The sequence below is a fragment of the Budorcas taxicolor genome, chromosome 13, assembly GCF_023091745.1.
Source record: "Budorcas taxicolor isolate Tak-1 chromosome 13, Takin1.1, whole genome shotgun sequence".
NCBI lineage: Eukaryota > Metazoa > Chordata > Mammalia > Artiodactyla > Bovidae > Budorcas > Budorcas taxicolor.
This window is the reverse complement of record NC_068922.1, coordinates 29,664,037-29,687,237: the sequence shown is the minus strand read 5'-3', so window position 1 is coordinate 29,687,237 and position 23,201 is coordinate 29,664,037. Positions and strand designations below refer to the sequence as shown.

General features: G+C 40.5%; 1 protein-coding gene across 1 annotated transcript; it reads left to right on the top strand.

Annotated features, from left to right (window-relative positions):
• The first annotated feature begins 5,237 nt into the window (after positions 1-5,237).
• LOC128058489 (NADH dehydrogenase [ubiquinone] flavoprotein 2, mitochondrial-like) lies at positions 5,238-6,048 on the top strand. Its single transcript, XM_052650972.1, has one exon. The coding sequence runs from the start codon at positions 5,238-5,240 to the stop codon at positions 5,985-5,987; it is 750 nt and encodes a 249-aa protein (XP_052506932.1). The 3' UTR covers positions 5,988-6,048.
• Positions 6,049-23,201: the final 17,153 nt, after the last annotated feature.

Here is a 23,201-nt window from a genome sequence, read left to right as displayed (position 1 = left end):
AGGCCTAGTGCAAAGTAATTCAGTCATACATACTTTTTTTCTTTCTTTTTCAGATTATTTTACACTATACATTATTACAAGACTCAGTTAACTTTACTCTTTTTTGGCTGTGCATCCTATGTGGCATGCAGGATTTTAGTTCCTTGAACAGGTATCAAACCTGTGCCCCCTGCATTGGGAGCATTGAGTCCTAACCACTGGACCACCAGGGAAGTTCCCAGTTATCTATATTTTTAAAAATACTCTAAGGTCATTTAAGACATTTGGATATGTTGTCTTACAAATTTCCTTTCCTTCATCCACAAAATTCCTTTTTTCTCCATAATAAACTTTTCATCACCAGCAACAATTTTTACCAAATGCCTCTCTGCACATAGCAACACACCAAAAGCTTTATCTTGAATGACAACTATATAGGTCAACATGCTGTGGAACCTTCAAATTGTCATAAAAATCCCTTTCTCCAATGGGTTCTCCTGTTGTGTGCCTCAAGATATTTTTTCTTGATTCTTATTATCACCTGCCTTTGAAATACGAGATTTTCCTCAAAGCTTTGGCTTGCTTCCAGTCTGTAATCTTTTTCATTTCCAAAGCTTTTTAAATGATGCAATAGGGACCACATTAAGAAATATTTAAATTGTCAACACCCTTTAAAATTTTATATCTTCAAAATGGAGTCAGTAATCATCAAATCCAAAATATAGAAGTCTCATTTGCATCTTTGAAATATCAACATTCCTTGAAAATATTTTTGTCTCAAGTCTCCTACCACTGGGACTTATTTAGATATAGCAATAATTTTCACCTATTCTTCTAAATTTTTCTAAGTCTAGGCATAGATTTTATGTCTAGACAAAACAGAATAATCCTCTATTCAACTCCAGATTTTTTTTCCATGCTGGACATCATTTGCCAGCAAGATGTGAGAAGGGAAAGGTTGCAAACTCAAGTTATTCTGAGGGTTTCAATCCAACTTTCATTTGCAACTAATTGGTGCAGAAATTAGGCATCTGATTTTCCCACCATGCTCATTTCTAGCCAGCGTCCTATACCAGCTGCTCAGTGCTGATGGAGGTAAGTGTGTTATGAGTTTTGTAAACTCAGAGTTGAAAAAAATGTGTATAAATATGAATAACTGCATGACCACATTTTAGATGGGATCTCTTTAAAACTCAGATCAGGAAGCTTATAAAACTATGATGATAACTGACCAATTCTTTTGAAAATAAAATAGTTTCAAATATTGGGGAAAGGAGCGTATGAGGAAAAATAAAAACTAAGGAAGACAAAATAGACAAGCTGAAAGATTCTTGCTTGTTCTTTTTAAAACAAATTTTATTTTGTCCTTTTGTACTACTTGAGTTTTTTTTTTATCATGTGCCTGTGTGTTTCCAAGTAAAAAAGAACCAAAACTTTTTAAATCGACCATTTATCTGAATTATTTAATTCAAGGGTTAGCAAAACAGAGCACTGGTGTCAAAATGGTCCATGAGAGGCACTGCTGGTGCAAACAAGGCCAGCTCCCCCTTGATTGCGAGACCTAAGCGTTTTGTTGGAAACCTCCCCTGGGACCACTGTCTTGCTTCCTCCTGATCGCCCAGGCACTCCATGTGTCACATGCCTCAGTCTCTAGTCCAGATATCCTTCCTCCTGTCAGCTGTGAGCAAATCCCCTTTAAGATGTTCAATATTTTAAGTACATAAATGTATGTTTCAAGCAATGGTAAACTCTGGAGCCCTCTTCAAGTGACTATAACAAGGAATGCCCCCCTCAAGGCAGCATTTCAGACCCCTCCTTGATCTTCTAGTATGTAAATCAGAGGCAAGGCAAAGACAGCGAGTGAACTTCTACTTCTACGTGTGTCAAAATATTATAGGGATGGTAGCGTTTCTCAATGATGACGGACTCTTCATTTAATCTGGCTAGGAGTTCAGGCTACCAAAAATAAAAATAAGGAATGAATGGAGCTAAGATCTCATCTTAGAGGATGCTCATGTAGAAGGCAGGCACATAAACAAACCATTGCAATTTCCTGTGATAAATGGCTAAAATAGATGCCATGGAATCCCCTAAAGAGACAATACCCATGAAGAATTTTAAACAAGAAAGCTATGTAGTCATAAATACCTCTCTGGCAGCACCATGGAAGGCTGGAAACCAGGAAACCAGAGGGAATGCTCTGACACAGCCCAGACCCCAGCAGATGAGGGCAGGAGGTAACACAGGGGCAGGGAAAGCAAGCAGACAGGGGCCCAGTCCTTCCTGCAGTAAGTTATATCAATAACAGGTCAGATAATGTTCACCCTCCGTGAAGAAAGAGAGAATGTGTGCCACCCTCTGGTGGCTGACTTCTCAAACAGAAGAATTCCTATTGTTGTAGACACACATACACAGTAAATCCCCTACATACAACTGAGTTCCATTCTGAAAGCATGTTCGTAAGTCCAATTTGTCTATAAGTCCAATAAAGTTAGCCTATGTACATGAGTCTGGGTGAACTCCAGGAGTTGATGATGGACAGGCAGGCCTGGCGTGCTGCGATTCATGGGGTCACAAAGAGTCGGACATGACTGAGCAACTGAACTGAACTGAACTGATGTAGCCAACTAACACAACTGGCTATAGTACCACTGCTTTTATACTTGCTTCCCAATATCCTGGGCTTGAAATAAAGATACTGCACTATTGTACTCTACCAGTGCTGCACAGGAAAGTACACAAAAGCACAACAATTTGTAGAGGATGGATGCACATGACAATGTACGTCAGACATGTGAACTAACTTTCATGACTGGACAGAGGAATGCATGTTCACATCTTTGTAAGTCCAAAATGTGAAGGTTTGTAAGTGGGGGATTTTACTGTACTTGTGTGTTGCTTTTGAGAGGAAAGGGGCAGCACAGCATGTGGGATCTTAGTTCTCTGACCAGGGATCGAACCTGAAACCCCTGCAGTAGAAATAAAGAATCGTAACCAGTGGACTTCCAGAGAAGTCCCTGCATCTGTGTATTGTTTACCACCACTCTGAAAGATGACTTTGCTGAAGATACTGTTAATCTTCAAGTGTGTAATTGGAAAAAATGGGAAAAAAAGTATTAACACAACCTTAGATCTGAAGTCTGTGTTCTGGTCTGTGGCCTTAAACAATACAACATGCATTTAAAAACACCATTGTCTGGGGACATGCCTAGTGGTACAATGGCTAAGACTCTATGCTTCCAATGTAGGGCACATGGGTTCGATCCCTGGTTGGGGGACTAAGATCCTGTATGCCGTATGGCACAGACAAATTTTCTAAATTAAAGATAAAAGACACTCCAAAACTGAGTGACTTGAAACAATCATTTATTATTAAAAATTGTGTGTGTGTGTGTGTGTGTGTGTGTTTCTCAGCTGTGTCTGACTCTTTGCAACCCCATGGACTGTAGCCCACAAGGCTCCTCTGTCCCTGGAATTCTCCAGGCAAGCATACTGGCATACTGGAGTGGATTGCCATTCCCTTCTCCAGGGGATCTTCCCGACCCAGGGATTGAGCTCAGATCTCCCGCATTTCAGGTAGATTCTTTACCATATGAGCCACCAGGGAAGCCGTATTAAAAATTAAATCACGTTAAAATAAAATAAATAAAACCACCAGGGACTGGCTGTAACATGTGGTTTCCCCTGCTGCCCTTCAGGCTTACTAAGGCACCAGAATGTATTGAGAGGGACTCAAAACCAGGGTTTCTTAGATCTACATCTTGCTCTGCCTCTAACAAGGCGTGAAATGGTGAACTGATCAGTTATCCCTTCTACGCCTGGTTTCCCATCATGAAACGACTTTAGGCTTCCTCCCAGGTCTAATGAGCTGTGGGTCATGCCATGCATTTCTCCTCCTTTACCTGATGGAAATGGACCCTTTCAGTAAGTGTGACCCTGGCCTCCTAATTTTCCTGAACCTCTCAGTCTTGAGTAAGATAGACTGCTTACTCGTTAGTGAACCCTTTGTGTTCAAGAATGGTAAATAATTACTATTGAAGAAATTCTTCAATAGCTATCACAGCTTTAGAAAGCCTAACATTTAGTCATAGAGAAAGTTAGTTAACATATCCATCTTGCAAAATACTTTCTCTATTTACCCACACATACCCTTAACAGTCTCACAGGAAAAAAAAAATTATTTTAATCCATCAACTTTTTTAATGATTATTTTACTGAAGTGAATTTAAACAAGAATAAAGGCGATCAAAAATGATTATTTGTTAAGGGAGATGGGGTAGGGGTTGGGAGGAATAGGTGAAAAGGATTAAGAGATACAAACTTCCAGTTATAACGTAAATGTCATGGAGATGTAATTAGTATACAGCATAAGGAAAAGTCAATAATGCTGTATTGTACGGTTACAGAGGGTTACTGGGCTTTTCATGGTGGTCATTTGGTAATGTATTTGATTGTCAGATTGCTATGTGTACACCTGAACTAACATACTATTGTATGTCAACCATTTTCTAGTGAAAGTCGCTCAGTCATGTCTAACTCTATACAGTCCACGGATTTCTCCAGGCCAGAATACTGGGGTGGGTAGCCTTTCCCTTCTCTAGGGGATCTTCACAACCCAGGGATCAAACCCAGGTCTCCTGCATTGCAGGCAGACTCCTTACCAGCTGAGCCATGAAGGAAGCCCAAGAATACTGGAGTGGGTAGCCTATCCCTTCTCCAGCAGATCTGCCCGATCCAGGAAGGCAACAACAAAAAAAAGATTATTTTTTAAACACCATGACAAACAATGACTTAAATAATGACCCCACTGTAAAAAAAAAAAAAAAGTATTTACATCAAGGAAAATGTGCCATAATATAGTAAAAGCAAGAAAGATGCTGGCATTATCATCTTCCCCACTGCAACCCAAGGTTTAGAAACATAATAGAGAATTTTCTTCCTTTTTTTATTTGTGCTTTTAGCGATAATTTGAAGTTCCATAGATACTTAGGTGAAGCATGAAAACGGCAGATCCCAGGCTAGCCTTACGATTTTTCTACCAATTTAAACCAGAAGGCTCCTCTTTTCTCCTTCATGTTTTATTTCGTTTCTTTGGTTTAATTCCTTAACTGAGAATTTAAAGAGAAAAAGGGATAAATATGAAGTTAAATTTCAACAATATTGCAGACCTGGTTTCTTTCTCCCCTTTAAGATATTATTCAGGCCTGCCGCTCGGGACCGCGCCCGGCGAGCCGCGGAGGCCCGCAGTTAGGCCAGCCATGTTCCTCTCCGCGGCGCTACGGGCCCACGCGGCCGGCGTCGCCGCCCACTGGGGAAAACATATAAGAAATCTGCATAAGACAGCTGTTCAGAATAGAGCTGGAGGAACCTTATTTGTGCACAGAGATACTCCTGAGAATAATCCAGAAACTCCATTTGATTTCACACCAGAAAACTATAGGAGGATAGAGGCCATTGTGAAAAACTACCCAGAAGGGCATAAGGCAGCAGCTGTGCTTCCTGTTCCGGATTTAGCCCAGAGACAGAATGGATGGCTGCCCATCTCTGCTATGAACAAGGTTGCAGAAATTTTACAAGTACCTCCAATGAGAGTGTATGAAGTAGCAACTTTTTATACAATGTATAATCGAAAGCCTGTTGGAAAGTATCACATTCAAGTCTGCACTACCACACCTTGCATGCTCCGAAACTCCGACAGCATACTGGAAGCCATTCAGAAAAAACTTGGAATAAAGGTTGGAGAGACTACACCTGACGAACTTTTCACTCTTATAGAAGTCGAATGTTTAGGGGCCTGTGTAAATGCACCAATGGTTCAAATAAATGACAACTACTATGAGGATCTGACACCTAAATATACTGAAGAAATTACTGATGAACTGAAGGCTGGCAAAATCCCAAAACCTGGGCCAAGGAGTGGACGCTTCTCCTGTGAGCCAGCTGGAGGTCTTACCTCTTTGACTGAACCACCAAAAGGACCTGGGTTTGGTGTGCAAGCAGGCCTTTAATTTATATTCGCTGTAAATATGTCAGTGGAGAAATAAAATATGAATCTCCTATCTACTTAAACTTTTTATATTACTTGTTCATTTCCATCTAGGTACACCTTGCTTGTAACCTAGCAACTTACAGCTGTTAAGTATCATGTCAGAACTTCAGAGCACCATTTTCAACTGCCTGTTCACTTTTATCAATATTAGGGTACTGTGAAATAAAAATTCTGTCAAATTTCAAGTAAAAAAAAAAAGATATTATTCACCAAGTTTATGAATAGAAGAGAAAATGTCATATCACTTAATTTTCTCTGGGGTTGTAGGGGAGCAATTAGCTTTCACTCTGTTTTGCCTTCTCTTAATTCTGCCAAATAGCCTGGACAGATGGAAGGTTATCTGGTTTACTTTTTAATAATTAAATAGAATATAAGATAATTTTTAAGTTTCCAACCTTGAAAGCCTCGGGTGCATGAAAAATAAAATTAGATTATAAATTGGAGAAGAAACTTGGGCTTGCAGAATCCAAAGTATATAAGGAATCATTTTGGGCAAAGAAGTTATTATTTGGATGCAGCAAATGTTTCAGTTAAGGAACCCCTCTCAGATTGCCATGTAACGTAGGTATAGAAAGAAGGGAAAAATCACATATAACATGTACATGAATAACTGGGAATTCCTGCCACTCATTGTTTGAAATGTGACCTTAGTCCTTGCAGAGAGGCCCAACTCCTTGACCGGAAAGAGATCCTGAGACGATGTACTGGAGCACTTTGCAAACTGGGGCCAAAATAAACTGGACTTAAATCCCATCAAGTATGACACCAATTTTCAGAAAATATGGAGACAAAGGAGCAAAGTAAATAGCCCGGGACGCAATCAGCAAAATCCAGATTGTGGGAAAGTCTATAGGAAGAGCAGCCCAGTTTTTTAAATACATAAATATCAAAGGGGGAGGAGGGAGACACAGAGGAAAGAATCCATAGATTCAAAGACTTTTTAGAGACACACCTATGTTTACATTTTATGTATTTTACTTTGAATCCTGAGTCAAACAAACTGCAAAAATGCGATGGGACCATTGTGAATATTTGTAACTTGACTAGATATTTTATGTGATTAAGGAATAATTACTGATTATTTTTAAGTGTGATCATGGTATTGAGGTTACGTTTAAGAGAAAGAATTCTTATCTTTTAGAGTAATATCCTGGGATGATAAGAGTTGCTTCAAATAATCTGGGGGAGATGGATGGGTATATATCAGTAAAGATGGGCCATGAATGGGCGCCAAAGAGTTGATGCTTTCGAACTGTGGTGCTGAAGAAGGCTCTTGAGAGCCTCTTGGACAGTAAGGAGATCAAACCAGTCAATCCTAAAGGAAGTCAACCCTGAATATTTTTTGCTGAAAGTAAAGCTCCAATAGTTTGGCCTCCTGATATAAAGAGCCCACTCATCAGAAAAGACCCTGATGCTGGGAAAGAATGAGGGCAAGAGGAGAAGGGGGTGATAGAGGGTGAGATGGTAGGATGACATCACTGACTCAGTGGACATGAGTTTCACCAAACTCAGGAAGACAGTGAAGGACAGGGGAGCCTGGTGTGCTGCAGTCCATGGGGTCACAAAGAGTCAGACATGACTTAGCAACTGAACAACAACAATATTTAAATGATGAAACATAAAAGTTTATCCTTCTATTCTATTTTTGTATACACTTGAAATTTTCAATTAAAAAAAGAAAGTTTTTTAGAAAAAGGAGATTGACAGAGAGTGTTAGGGAACATGAAGAGCAGCCAAAGTTTCCACACAGACACACAGAACATACTGGGGGGATGGGGCTGAGGGAGGTAAGGACTAGGAGTTTGGGATTAGCAGATGTAAACTAGTATGTATGGAACGGATAAACAACAAAGTCCTACTGTATAGCACAGAGAACTAAATTCAATATCCTGTGATAAACCATAATGGAAAAGAATATATATTCAAAACTTTGCTGTATTGCAAAAATTAATGCAACGTTGTAAATCAACTATGCTTCAATACATTTTTTTTTTTAAGAGAAATACCCAAGGAACAAATGTTTTCACAACATTTCTAATTTGTTCAAGGTGCAGAATTTTAAAGGGTTTGGAAAAAATGAGACTCAGAATCTTGACATCTGCCTAGAACTAGGTTAAGAAATCTGAGTTTCCCTTCCAATTCCTGTTGCAACTGTATTACAAGTTTTTGACTAGTATCCCAGAAAGCAACGGCTTAAATCTGACCAAAAAGGTAGTGTAGCAGCGCCATCTACTGAGCCCTAGATAATTTTACACAGCAACCTGGAAAATGTCCTATGATATACAAAAAGTAGGCTGAAGTCAAGCAGAGTGTTAACACAATGCCTTAGAAGAATTTGTACAATTATTTTATTCTATTTTTTCTTTAGCTAAAAATATGAAGAGGGATCATGTAACAATAATACGTATAAAGGGTGTATATCAAATGGTGAGGCTTTGTCTTTTGATTTTTCTAATTACCACACTGTCATATTAACTACCACACTGTCGTAACACTTCTCACAAAAAAAGACAGACTTCAACAAGCCTCTTGATGACAGTGAAAGAGGAGAGTGAAAAAGTTGGCTTAAAGTTCAATATTCAGAAAACTAAGATCATGGCATCTGGTCCCATCACTTCATGGGAAATAGATGGAGAAACAGTGGAAACAGTGTCAGACTTGATTTTTTGGGCTCCAAAATCACTGAAGATGGTGACTGCAGCCATGAAATTAAAAGACGCTTACTCCTTGGAAGGAAAGTTATGACCAACCTAGATAGTATATTGAAAAGCAGAGATATTACTTTGCCAACAAAGGTCTGTCTAGTCAAGGCTATGGTTTTTCCAGTGGTCATGTATGGATGTGAGAGTTGGAGTGTGAAGAAAGCTGAGCGCCGAAGAATTGATGCTTTTGAACTGTGGTGTTGGAGAAGACTCTTGAGAGTCCCTTGGACTGCAAGGAGATCCAACCAGTCCATTCGGAAGGAGATCAGCCCTGGGTGTTCTTTGGAAGGAATGATGCTAAAGCTGAAACTCCAGTACTTTGGCCACTTCATGCGAAGCGTTGACTCATTGGAAAAGACCCTGATGCTGGGAGGGATGGGGGGAAGGAGGAGAAGGGGACGACAGAGGATGAGATGGCTGGATGGCATCACCGACTCGATGGACGTGAGTTTGAATGAACTCCGGGAGTTGGTGATGGACAGGGAGGCCTGGAGTGCTGCGATTCATGGAGTCGCAGAGTCGGACACGACTGAGCGACTGAACTGAACTGAACTGAAACATATTTTGGGCTTCCCAAGTAAGCGCTAGTAGTAAAGAACCCACCTGTCAACGCAGAAGATATGAGATGTGGGTTCAATCCCTGGATTGGGAAGATTCCCTGGAGGAGGGCATGGCACCCATTCCAGTATTCTTGCTTCCAGAATTCCATGAATTGAGGAGCCTGGCAAGCTCCATAAGGTCGCAACGAGTTGGACATGACTGAGGGACTTAGTACACACTCAAGCAAAGATATTTTACTTCAGAATTGTGGGGCATAAAGAGGTCCTCCAGATTTCTAGGGTGGTGTGGAGCCCAGGTGAGCTGTGTTTGCCAAGGGCTGCTGTGATCTCAACCCAACAAGATGCCGGCCTAGTGCGCCCGATCCCAGAAGTGGAAGTGATGGACTCCCAGAAGCGGAAGCAGCTACAGGAGCTCAGGCTCCAGGAGATGACTTGGGCCTCCTTTACCACTTCACTTCTCTATGCATTCATTTTTCAGTCTGTGAAAAGGACAGTAAGTCATCACTAACAGGTTTTTTACGGAGATTTGAGAGCAGCAGCATCACTTCTTCAAGCCCTCCAGGAGGAAGGCAAGGGATTCCCTCAAGCCTCTCCTTTGTGCCTGAGCCAAATTGGGGAATATCCTCACTTCTGCCCAGGGGACCAAGAGAGGATGCTGATGCTGTGATTCTTTCACTAGTAAGTGTGCGGGGAAAAGTCGTGTTCGAAATCAGGAAAGAGAAAAGGAGTCATTTGGTGAGGAACATATAAGTTCTTCCTTGCAAGACTGTCTTAATCTTTTTCTTTACTGAGCTGGTCCACAAGGATGTCAAAACACCAAAACAGCCCCAGGATTGAAGGGGAATCTGGCCTGGCCTGGCCACATGCCTCATTGCAAAACTGTGTTTTCCATAGCGGGGCCAGAAAATGACTCTTAACTAGAAGGAAAACCACAGCAATGATGCTCAGAGAATTTTCACACTCAGCTTTATGTCAGGGGTTACATCTGGACAAGGAGAAACAGGCAGAAAGAAGGCATAGACCTTAGGGTTCTCATAATTTCCAAAGGAAGGTGTGAGCAGTGTGTCTTACAGATGGGGGTTCCCTGGAATCCTTGAAAGTGTGGCCTGAAAGCCTTCCAGGTGACCATCACATGGAGCCATAGGCGAGGTCTATTTATTCATTCTACTTTTAGTTGTTTGGTTGTTTCCAGCTTGGGGTTACTACAAATAATCTGCTGTGAATATTCTTATAGATGTCATGTTGCTTTATGTGCATAGGTTGGGCCCATCCTTTGGAGTGAAATTGCTGAGTCACAAATAGAGTGACCATGTATTTTAATCATCTAAACGGAGACACTTTTGAGAGTTAAGAGTGGTATTAAAAATAATTACAATGTAGGGTCTTCCCTGATAGTCCAGGGATTAAGATTTCACGCTCCCAATGCAAAGGGCAGGGGTTCTATCCCTGGTTGGGGAACTAAGATCCTGCATGCTGCATAGCTTAGCATAAAAAAAAAAAAAATTCCCTATTGGGCCAGTGGTTAGGACACCATGCTTCCACTACCAGGAGCCTCTGTTCAATCCTTAATCCAGAAACTAAGATCCTGCAAGCTTCGAGGTGTGGCCAGAATATAGAATAAAAAATAAAATTTATTTACCAGCCAACAAATTCAATAAATTGGTAGATCTGTATAGAAAGATGATTCAAAACTGATTTTCAAAAATAAAATCTCTTCTAAAATATTAAAATAATGTATACCCCAGGTAGCACTAGTGGTAGAGAACCTGCTTGCAAATGCAGAAGACATAAGAGACGCAGGTTCGATCCCTGGGTCAGGAAGATGCCCTGGAGGAGGGCACAGCAACCTACTCCAGTATTCTTGCCTGGAGAATCCATGAACATAGGAGCCTGGTGGGCTATAGTCCATGGGGGTCACAAAGAGTTGGACATGACTGAAGAGACTCAGCACAAACGCACACATACCCACGTATCTTAAAGTAAAATTCTAGAAAACATTCATATCCACATCTGAATATTTTTTAAAAAAAAACAGGGTAACTATTCTTGGTACATAGTCACATACATAAATTAGAGTTTTAGCCAGATCTAGTATTTTTTTTTCTGAAGAACATATATTTTAATACAGTCTTACAATTATGTTTTGCAAAATTTCATCAATATTGCATTTTATGCCTAATAAACTTGGCGATTGACACCTTCAGTGGATTCTTCTCTATAGAATATATATCTTAATACAACGCTCTTTCTATGAGAGAAAGCTCTTAGATACTGTGTAAGCTCAGAGCAAAGTGCTTAATGAAAGATCATCTCAGTTCTAGTTTCTATCACCTTATAATGTGTAAATATAAAGCCTAATATTTTCCATAAATACTGTCTTTTTTCTCTATTTAAAATACTTTTCTTCCAGGACAGGAATAGTGATGAAGATGTAGAGAATGAACATTGGACGCAGAGGGGGAAGAGAAGGGTAGGACAAACTGGGAAATTAGGACTGACATATACACACTACTTTTGAACTGTGGTGTTGGAGAAGACTCTTGAGAGTCCCTTGGACTCCAAGGAGATCCAACAAGTCCATTCTGAAGGAGATCAGCCCTGGGTGTTCTTTGGAAGGAATGATGCTAAAGCTGAAAGTCCAGTACTTTGGCCACCTCATGTGAAGAGTTGACTCATTGGAAAAGACTCTGATGCTGGGACGGATTGGGGGCAGGAGGAAAAGGGGAAGACAGAGGATGAGATGGCTGGATGGCATCACCGACTCGATGGACGTGAGTTTGAATGAACTCCGGGAGTTGGTGATGAACAGGGAGGCCTGGCGTGCTGCGATTCATGGGGTCGCAAAGAGTTGGACACGACTGAGCGTCTGAACTGAACTGAACTGATACACACTACTGTATTTAAAATAGATAGCTAGTGGGAAGCTGCTGTATTGCATAGGTTGCTCAGCTTGGTGCTCTATGATGACTTGGGATGGGATGGGATGTGGGGGTGGGCAGGAGACTCAAGAGGGAGGGGATATATGTATGCACATATCTGGTTCACTTCATTGTACAGCAGAGACTAACACAACATTGTAAAGCAATTATATTCCAATTTTTTTACAAAAACTTTCCTTCAGCAAATACTTTATAAGCAAAACTTAAGAAATACGTTGTCTGTCAAATTTCTTTCAGATGTTTCGCCACATATATTTATAGCAAAATTATAGGCCTTCTCAATTAAATTTACTTTTGGTTAGAATATAAATATGTCCAATTAAAAGTAAGAACTCTATCAAACATGTCAATATAGTTCAAAATACAATTTCAAAATTAAATCTGGTATAATATTTGAGATTTTTTCATTTATTTGCACCCTCTCCTGCTGCCAATTGCTTTTCTAGGGATAAATTTCAATGCCTTTCTCATTACAAACTCAGTTTTCAATAACTCAAAGTGGTAAAAGCTTCAAAAGCTGCAGGGTCTTTTAACATTTTGATGAATACTTTCAATATATTGTGAACAAAATTCAACCAAAATGTAAAGGACCCTCTTCTAATACCATTGCATGACATTAGGTATATTAACAAAGTAATATTAAAATGCTCATATATTTCTAAAACAATAATGAGTAGCAAATAGAAGATATATATGTATATATACACATACATATATGTGGGTTTCCCAGGTGGCTCAGTGGTAAAGAGCCCATCTACCAATGCAGGAGACTTGGGTTTGATCCCTGGTTTGGGAAGATCTCCTGGAGAAGGAACTGGCAACCAACTCCAGTATTCTTACCTCGAAAATCCCATGGACAGAGGAGTCTGATGGGCTTTGGTCCATGACGTAGCAAAGAGTCGGACACAATTGAGTGACTCAGCACTTTGTAGAAATATAAGACTCTTGTCCATTTTTTAACCTTTTTTTTGTCTTGTTAACTTGTAGGAGTTCTTTATATATTTTTCATATTAATACCTTATCAGATAAATGATTTGCAAATATTTCCTCCTTCTCTGTGGGTTGTCTTTTCACTCTTTTGATAGTGTCCTTGGATACGCAAAAGAAAAGGACATTTTTGACACATTAGCAAAGTGTATGTGCACTACAACCAATTCCAAATACATTTCTACTCCATGCTGCTGCTAAGTCACTTCAGTCATGTCCGACTCTGCGACCCCATGGACTGCAGCCTACCAGGCTCCTCTACCCATGGGATTTTTCAGGCAAGAGTACTGGAGTGGGTTGCCGTTGGCTTCTCCACTCTACTCCATAGGTTTCTTTATTTAATAATATTGTTTTATCTCAGTGCAATATTCTACCAAAATTCATATTCGTACTATCACCACAGAAATATTATCTTTAGTGTTGTTTCTTTTACGCAAATCCATAGTAGCATTCACCACCATGTCATACATTTTTCTCAATGGAATGAAATTTTATAATTTTTATAATTTTATAACTTTTACATTGACTCAATCAAGTGGAGGTGAAAATTCAGCTATTCAGCTATTGTGATTTTCTAGAAGGCAATGGCACCCCAATCCAGTACTCTTGCCTGGAAAATCTCATGGACGGAGGAGACTGGAAGGCTGCAGTTCATGGGGTTGCTGAGGGTTGGACACGACTGAGCGACTTTACTTTCACTTTTCACTTTCATGCATTGGAGAAGGAAATGGCAACCCACTCCAGGGTTCCTGCCTGGAGAATCCCAGGGACGGGGGAGCCTGGTGGGCTACCGTCTAAGGAGTCGCACTGAGTCGGACACGACTGAAGTGACTTAGCATTGCTATAAAACTGTTATCATTTAATAACTGTTTAAAAGTTCCTGTTCTGCTTACAGAGTGAGCCTATAACTTCATTTTGTGTCTGCACAAAGTAATTGATACCTATCACTTCATTTTGTGTCTGCACAAGATAGTTTGAAATTTTAAGATGAGCAAAATTAATTTGCAATTGTCATTTCATCTTAATGAAAAGTCATGCTTTATGAAATGACATGTAAATCCTCCTTTTGTGGCTGCTTACAGACTTCCTCAAATCACTACTGCCTTAATGTATGTGCAGACATTTCTTAGGTCTGTTTGTGCCATTTGGTTCTCACATGGTCAGTGATGTCACCTTGCCCCAGGATGGATAGTTGATATCAACAATTATTTTGTGAAAATAATATATCATCATTTTCCTTGAGAAACTGCAGCAGTACTTTTCTTATTACATATACACTACCATCATTTGAGCCCACTACTCCCAAGAAAATTTATTGTGAAATAAAGCATTGCCAAATAACAGCATAAGTAAATAGACAATTGTATATTTATATCAAGCAATACATAGCAAAACCACTGTAGTTAAGAGTATTTAGACTCCAGTGGCTCAGACGGTAAAGCGTCTGTCTACGATGTGGGAGACCCGGGTTCGATCCCTGGGTTGGGGAGATCCCTTGGAGAAGGAAATGGCAATCCACTCCAGTACTCTTGCCTGGAAAATCCCATGGACAGAGGAGCTTGGTAGGCTACAGTCCATGGGGTCGCGAAGAATCGGACACGACTGAGCGACTTCACATTCACGTTGATTCACTCTATTTTCTCAGCCACTATTTCCTCCATATATTTCAAATACATCTAACATAATTTCTGAACTTTCCCACTGACTATACCAGCTGGCAGCTTACTGGCTCTATGCGTCTTTCAGGCCAGTGCATAATGGTTTTGGCACAACAGGCTGATATTACACCAAATGGCCAGCAGGGGCAGCAGTGTCAAGAGCTTTCACTACAAGTTAAACCTGGAAATATCTTAGCTATCCCTGGGACTTAAGTGTTAGAAGTGTGTTATCTTTGGTTGCCTTAAAGATTCAACAGTGTGTTACAGTAGAAACTATCTTTAGTCATATGTGTCCCAGGCTACAATGCAAAAGCTGGATGAATAAAATAGAAGTCCATGAAACTTTCCCTGACTTATTTGAGTACAACAATCAATAACATTTTGTTTAAATGAAAAAGTCAAGGACAAATGCTAAACTAAAAGCATTCTGAAAAAATATACATGAGTCACAACTGTTCACAGAAAACCAAGACAAGGCTCCCTGACCATAGGGAATGGCCACCTTCCACTGGCGATTCCCCAAGTGATCATTGGAATTTACATCCCCACCAACAGCATAAGAGAGATGCAATGATTCCACTTCCTCACCAACATTTGGCACCATTTGTCTTTTAAGTTTTGACCATTTTGGTATTTATACAATGGTACTATATTGCGGTTTTGATTTTACTTCCCCTGTTTAATGAAGAGATGAGCACGTGTTTATTGGATATAACCTTTTTTGATGTGACTGTCCAAACCAGCTTGTCTATTGGGTTGTGTATGTATGTGTATTTTTCTTATTGATTTGTAGCAGTTCAAAGAATCTGCCTGCAATGTGGGAGACCCAGGTTCAATCCCTGGGTCAGAAAGGGTCCCTGGAGAAGGAAACGGCAACCCACTCCAGTATTCTTGCCTAGAGAATTTCATGGGCAGAGAAGCCTGGCAGGTGACAGTCCATAGGATCACAAAGAGTCAGACATGACCGAGTGACTTTCACTTCATTTGACTTCACTAGCAGTTCTTAATATTTTGATAAATAAGCACTCATTAGCTATACATGTTGTAAATATCTTATACTACCCTCAGGTTTGCTTTTTGGCCTTCAGATGATTTGTTTGGGAGAATGAAAGTTCTTAATTTTTGCTGTTTGCCATATCCTGTTTGATAAAACATTCTTTTTTCAAAGGTCATGAAGATATGTTGTTGTCTCAAAGCTTTTTTTTAAAACCTGTCATATTTAGATATACAATCCTGCTGGAATTGATTTTGAGATAGTAAAAAATAGGGATGATGGTTTTTTTCATGTTGATATAGACTTGATTGAACTTTTTTTTTTTTCCAAAAGTGTCCTTTTCCTATTGAGTTTCAGTGGAGATCCTTCAGAAATCAGGTAATCACTGTGTTTAGGTCTGATTACAGAATCTCTTGAAGGCAATGGAAACCCACTCCAGTACTTTTGCCTGGAGAATCCCAGGGATGGGGGAGCCTGGTGGGCTGCCGTCTATGGGGTCACACAGAGTCGGACACGACTGGCGCAACTTAGCAGCAGCAGCAGCATCATAGAATCTCTATTCTCTTCCACAAATCTGTTTGACTAGTACCCTCTGCCAGTACCATCCCCCATCTTGATATTATGATAACCCTACAATAAGTTGATTTCTAGTGGTATGAGTATTCATTTATTTACTTATTTTTAAAGTCTGGCTTGAAGATCCTAGGTTCTTTGTATTTCCATATAAATTTTAGAATCAGCTTTTCACTTCTCACCAAAACTAAATTTTGCTCAGATTTTTATTGGGCTGCAGCATGTCTATGGACCAATATGGGGGGAATTGATAGCATACTGAGTCCTTGAGCCATGAAAATGGCATATTCTTCTATTTCTTTAGATCTTATTTCATTTCTTTTGGCAGTACTTTGTATTTTCCAGTGCAGACATCTTGCACTCTTTTAGATTTATTCCTATATATTTTACAACTTCGTGTTAGTGTAAACCCTATTTTAATATCATTTTCTAATTGCTTATTGCTGTCATATAGAAATGCCACTGTTTATATTCTGAACTTGTATCCAACAACCTTGTTAAATTCACCTAAGTCCAACGAGCTTTCTATACATTCTTGTAGATTTTTCTGATACACAAAACCCTATAATATGTGAGTAATGGCAGCTTACTTCTTCCTTTATAACCTTCATACCATTTTTTTATACTTCATATATTCCTAGTTGCATTGGCCATGACCTTCAGGATTTCTATCCTTCTTTTTATAATTAGATTTTAATTTGCTAGAGTTTTGTTTTGGATGTTTTTTCGTCTGTGCTCATGAAAGCGATTGGTCTGTAATTGTCTTTCTTCTAAAATCCTCATCATATTTAGTATCAAGTTTATACCAGCCTTGTTTTTTTTAGAAAAAAAAAGTGGAAAACATTTCTGCTTTTTCTGGTCTCTGGTAGGGTTTGTGTAAGATTAGCATTATCTGTTCCTTAAATGTTTAGAAGTCACTAGTAAAACTGGCAGGGATTCTTCTTTGTTGGAAGGTTTTAAATGATAGATTCCATAGATTCAAATCACTCAACATATATAATGCTAATAAGTTTCTCCATTGCTTATTCCATTAGTTTGGGTAAGTTCTGTTTTTCAAGGCATTTGTCAGTGTCACCTTATTTGTTGAATTTACTGGCAGAAAGTTGTTCATAATGTTCTCTTGAAAGAAAGTGGAAGTCACACTAATATGAGAAATAAAAAGAAAACCTAACTATAGCTCTTACAAATGATAAAAAAAAAAGTTCTCCTAGCATCTTTTTATCATTTATAAGATCTATAGTTAGGTTTCCATTTAATTTCTCTTATTAGTGTGCCTTCTCTTCCTTTCTCTCTCCCATCTTTTTTTTGCTCGATCTGCTTACCAGAGATTAATACATTTTGTTTGTCTTGTTCTTTATTTCAGTGCAGTTCTGCTGATAGCAAGTTCTCTCCAAAAATATCTTTATTTCATAACAATTTTAGAAGGAAATTGTTTATTACATATAGTGTTCAAAGTTTTCAGTTATTTTCTTTCATCACCACGAAGATGTTGTTCATTGAATTATGGCTTCCATTGTTTCTGTTTTGGGGTCAGCTGTCAGTCTTATTGTTCCTTCTTTGCGGTTATGTTTTATCGCCCTCCAGCTGCTTTTTGGTATTTCCCTTTGGCTTTGTTTTTTTCAGCAGTTTTACTATGCTCTGCCTACATATGGTTTCCTTTATATTTACCCTGAGTTGCGATTACAATGCCTCTTGATCCTGATGCCTTTAATGGAAACTAAAATTTGTTTTGCTTTCTTTTAAATTCCTCTGGTTTCGAAGGTAATAAATAATCAAATATTTCCCCGATATATAAATTCAAGAAGTAATTAAGAATGCATACAATAATCACACATATGAGATCAAAATGTTAACTTTATTCCTAATAAGTTTAGAGTGGAGGAAAACGAGAACTAAGACGATGAGCAGCTCTCTAATAATCCACCTGAAGACCAGACTCCAGAGCAGCTCTCCCAAGGATAATCCACCTGAAGACCAGACTCCAAAGCAGCTCTCCCAAGGATAATCCACCTGAAGACCAGACTCCAGAGCAGCTCTCCCAGGGAGAATTTTCATCTGCAGAGCAGGCATCTTCTCTCTCTGAACAGCAGCCTAACACTTATCAAACCACCCTAGTAAGAAAAGAGGGAAATGATCCCATAATCTAGAAGGTGGAGCATGTACGCTTCAGTTCAGCTCAGTTCAGTCGCTCAGTCATGTCCGACTCTTTGCGACCCCATGAATCGCAGCACGCCAGGCCTCCCTGTCCATCACCAACTCCCGGAGTTCACTCAGACTCATGTCCATCGAGTCAGTGATGCCATCTCATCCTCTGTCATCCCCTTCTCCTCCTGCCCCCAATCCCTCCCAGCATCACAGTCTTTTCCAATGAGTCAACTCTTCACATGAGGTGGCCAAAGTACTGGAGCTTCAGCTTTAGCATCATTCCTTCCAAAGAAATCCCAGGGCTGATCTCCCTCAGAATGGACTGGTTGGATCTCCTTGCAGTCCAAGGGACCCTCAAGAGTCTTCTCCAACACCACAGTTCAAAAGCATCAATTCTTCGGCACTCAGCCTTCTTCACAGTCCAACTCTCACATCCATACATGACCACTGGAAAAACCATAGCCTTGACTAGATGGACCTTAGTCGGCAAAGTAATGTCTCTGCTTTTGAACATACTATCTAGGTTGGTCACAACTTTTCTTCCAAGGAGTAAGCGTCTTTTAATTTCATGGCTGCAGTCACCATCTGCAGTGATTTTGGAGCCCAAAAAAATAAAGTCTGACACTGTTTCTACTGTTTCCCCATCTATTTCCCATGAAGACCAGATGCCATGATCTTCATTTTCTGAATGTTGAGCTTTAAGCCAACTTTTTCACTCTCCACTTTCACTTTCATCAAGAAGCTTTTTAGTTCCTCTTCACTTTCTGCCATAAGGGTGGTGTCATCCACATATCTGAGGTTATTGATATTTCTCCCGGCAATCTTGATTCCAGCTTGTGTTTCTTCCAGTCCAGCATTTCTCATGATGTACTCTGTATATAAGTTAAATAAGCAGGGTGACAATATACGGCCTTGACGCACTCCTTTTCCTATTTGGAACCAGTCTGTTGTTCCATGTCCAGTTCTAACTGTTGCTTCCTGACCTGCATACAGGTTTCTCAAGAGGCAGGTCAGGTGGTCTGGTATTCCCATCTCTTGTATGCTTACCTCATGGAAAACTGAGGCTGAAATCTATAAACATTCTCTGTGGACAAATAAGCCAAAAAAAAAAAAAAAAAAACAGGAAGGAGCCAATTTTACATGTTCAATTCCTTCTTTTAGTCTCAATGATCAGATAAACCACTTCCTCTCTCAGGTGAAGGGACAGGAAGGGGTTTCTCCCATATTTTTCCCTCCTGAGGAATCAAGTTAAAATTCCCCCCACTCCATGGTGATAAACTGCCTGAGATTAGCATTTCCCATAAGGTAGATAATACCTACACTAAGCAGCATTTTTTTCTCTCTGGTTCCTGATCCAAAAGTTTAATTAATTTTTTAGTGCATAATTTAGATTGTATAGAAATTCCTAAAGACTTCATCCATTTTCCTTTAGCTTGTGAAAACTTGCAAAAGTAAATACAAGTATATTCAAATTCAGTGAAAAAGAACTCATGGTTAGAGAGATAGTACAAACTGACAAACTATGATTTAGTCAGCAAAAAGAATGGAAAGTAAGAATGGCTGAGCTGAATTATGAAGAATAAAATAAATATTCCGAATCCTAGCATGGACACAGAGGTATAACAGGGTGAACTTGGGCAATTCGTAACTTTTCTGCTTTACACTGCTTACCAATACAGTGAAAGTAGACTCAGTGGCCTAACATTTCTTCTAGCTCTAACAGCTCATGTTCCTGATGGAATAAGCCACGGTATATCCTAAAGCTCTATAAAGTACATATTCCTTCCATGGATAATATTATGGACAGAACTGTGTCTCCCCAAAAGGTGTGTTGAAGTTCTAACCCTCTAGTACCTCAGACTGTGACTGTTTTTGGAGAAAGTATCTTAAGAGAGGTAATTAAGTTAAAATGAGGCTGTTAGAGTGAGCCCTAATCCAGTCTGATAGGTGTCCTCATACGAAGTAGAGATCAGAATTTATAGGGAGACACCAGAGGCAGGCTCTGGGATGCATTAACAGCAGGAGTATGGCCATATGCAAGCCAAAATGAGAGACCTCAATGGAACCCAACCCCTCTGGCACCTTGATCTTAGATTTCTAACTCCAGAATATAGAGAAAATAAATTTCTGTTATTTAGCTACCCCACCCAGGGTATTTAGTTATGGTAGCCTCAGCAAACTAATACACGGGGCAGGGGGCAGGGGGCGGGGGGGGGGGGGGGGGGGGCGGCGGGCCCCAGTCAAAAGCTCATAAAATCAGGCTACCTTGAAACTGGTTTTAGCAGGATGACACAGTGAGAAGGAATGTCTCCACCTCCAAAAAGCCTCAGAAAGTAAAGTAAGTCTTTCTAGAATGTCTCCTAAGGAGACACGAAAGGAGAAATTACATTGTACAACACACAGGAAAACTTCCTAAAACTTGTGTTAAGCCACTGCTTTCCCTAAAATTCCACATCTCATAGCAACTGCTTACCATCTCTCCATTTCCTCCTCTTCCTCCTTCAAAATAAAAAATGAAAAGCTCCTCCAAGCTCTTCTTCTAAAATATTTTAATCTTACCAAGATTAAATGCATTTCCTTATATAGCTAAACTGAAACTTCTCTAGACTTCTCCCTGGAGAAGGAAATGGCAAACCACTCCAATACTCTTGCCTGGAAAATCCCATGGATGGAGCAGCTTGGTGGGCTACAGTCAACTGGGTCGCAGAGAGTCGAACAAAACTGAGCGACTTCACTTTCACTCACTTAGACTTCTCCCAATCCTCTCTACCTGTCTTGCTATTAGCATAACAAAACTCAGTAGTGAATCCATGCAATCCTTAAATCCTTTCTCCTTCAAAGCTGGGAAAATAGAGAAACTCTAACTCATATATGTGAATATATTTAATGTGTCTTTTGTTATTTCTAACATATGTTATTTCAACCATACTAGAGTTTATGTTCGGAGAAGGCAATGGCAACCCACTCCAGTACTCTTGCCTGGAAAATCCCATGGACGGAGGAGCCTGGTAGGCTGCAGTCCATGGGGTCACTAAGAGTTGGGCACGACTGAGTGACTTCACTTTCACTTTTCACTTTCATGCACTGGAGAAGGAAATGGCAACCCACTCCAGTGTTCTTGCCTGGAGAATCCCAGGGACGGTGGAACCTGGTGGGCTGCTGTCTACGGGGTCGCACAGAGTCGGACACGACTGAAGCGACTTAGCAGCAGTAGCAGAGTTTATGATAATGTAGTGATTTTTGGAAAGCACCTAAAGATGGAGGCTGGTTGCCAAGGGAACCAATGATGGCTAGAAGGTTGGAACTTAAGCCCCCACTCTCTGATTTCTGAGGAGGGGAGAGGAGCTGGAGGTTGAATCAATCACCTGTGGCCAATGACTTAATTGGTTACGCCTATGTAATGAAACTGGGTTTCCCAGGTGGTGCTAGTGGTCAAGAAGCCGCCTCCCAATGCTAGAGATGTAAGAGACGCTGGTTGCATCCCTGGGTCAGGAAGATCCCCTGGAGGAGGCAACAGCAACCCACTCCAGTATTCTTGCCTGGAGAGTCCCATGGACAGAGGAGCCTGGCGGGCTACAGTCTATAGCGATGCACAGAGTCAGACACGACTGAAGCGACTTAGTATGCACACATGCGTGTAATGAAGCCTCCCTAAAACTCAGAAGGACACGGTTTGGAGAGCTTCTGGGTGGAAGTGTGGGAACATGAGGAGGCTCTGGAGGAGTGTGAAGCCTGGAGAAGGCAAGGAAGCATCAGGCTCTGTCCCACACATCTGCATCTTTTCCATCTGGCTGCTCCTGTGTTCTCTCCTTTTATAATAAACTAGTGATCCAGTTTATTATAGGGCTTCCCTGATAGCTCAGTTGGTAAAGAATCCGCCTGCAATGCAGGAGACCCCCGTTCAATTCCTGGGTTGGGAAGATCCACTGGAGAAGGGATAGTTTACCCACTCCAGTATTCTTGGGCTTCCCTTGTGGCTCAGCTGTTAAAGAATCTGCCCACAATGCAAGAGACCTACTCCAGTATTCTGGACTGGAGAATTCCATGGACAGTATAGACCATGGGGTCGAAAAGAGTTGGACACAACTGAGCAGCTTTCACTTTCAATGATATAATATGTAAAGTGCTTCTCTGAGCTCAGTACGCTGCTCTAGCAAATTTATCAAATGCAAGGAAGGGGTCACTGGAACCTCTATTGCCCGTCAGAAGCACAGGTGATAACCTGATGTCTGAAAGGGGTTGGGGGGATGGGGCAGTCTTGTAGGACTGAGTCCTTAACCTGTGAGATCTGCCTCTCAGCAGATAGTGTCAGAGTTGAATTATAGGATACTGTGTGGTCAGGTCAGTTAATGTGGTTGCTCTCTTGCTCTCTATACATCCCCTGCCTGATCAGTGCCTGCTTCACCTACACCTGCTCACACAACTGACTTTCCTGGTACTTGCCCCAGGTCCCACCAGCTGGTGATTATTCTTAATCAAAGGGAAGGTGAAGGGTGTGTTCCTCAAATGGTTTCCCTGGTAACTAATGATCCCACCTGAGGTCAATTTCCCTGTAACTGGTAATTCCCCACACTCTCCTACCCATCCTACCCACCTTCCACCTTTAAACAGTGGG

Coding starts and splice junctions, on each gene's coding strand:
- LOC128058489 (XM_052650972.1), top strand. CDS start 5,238: ATGTTCCTCTCCGCGGCGCTACGGGCCCACGCGGCCGGCGTCGCCGCC.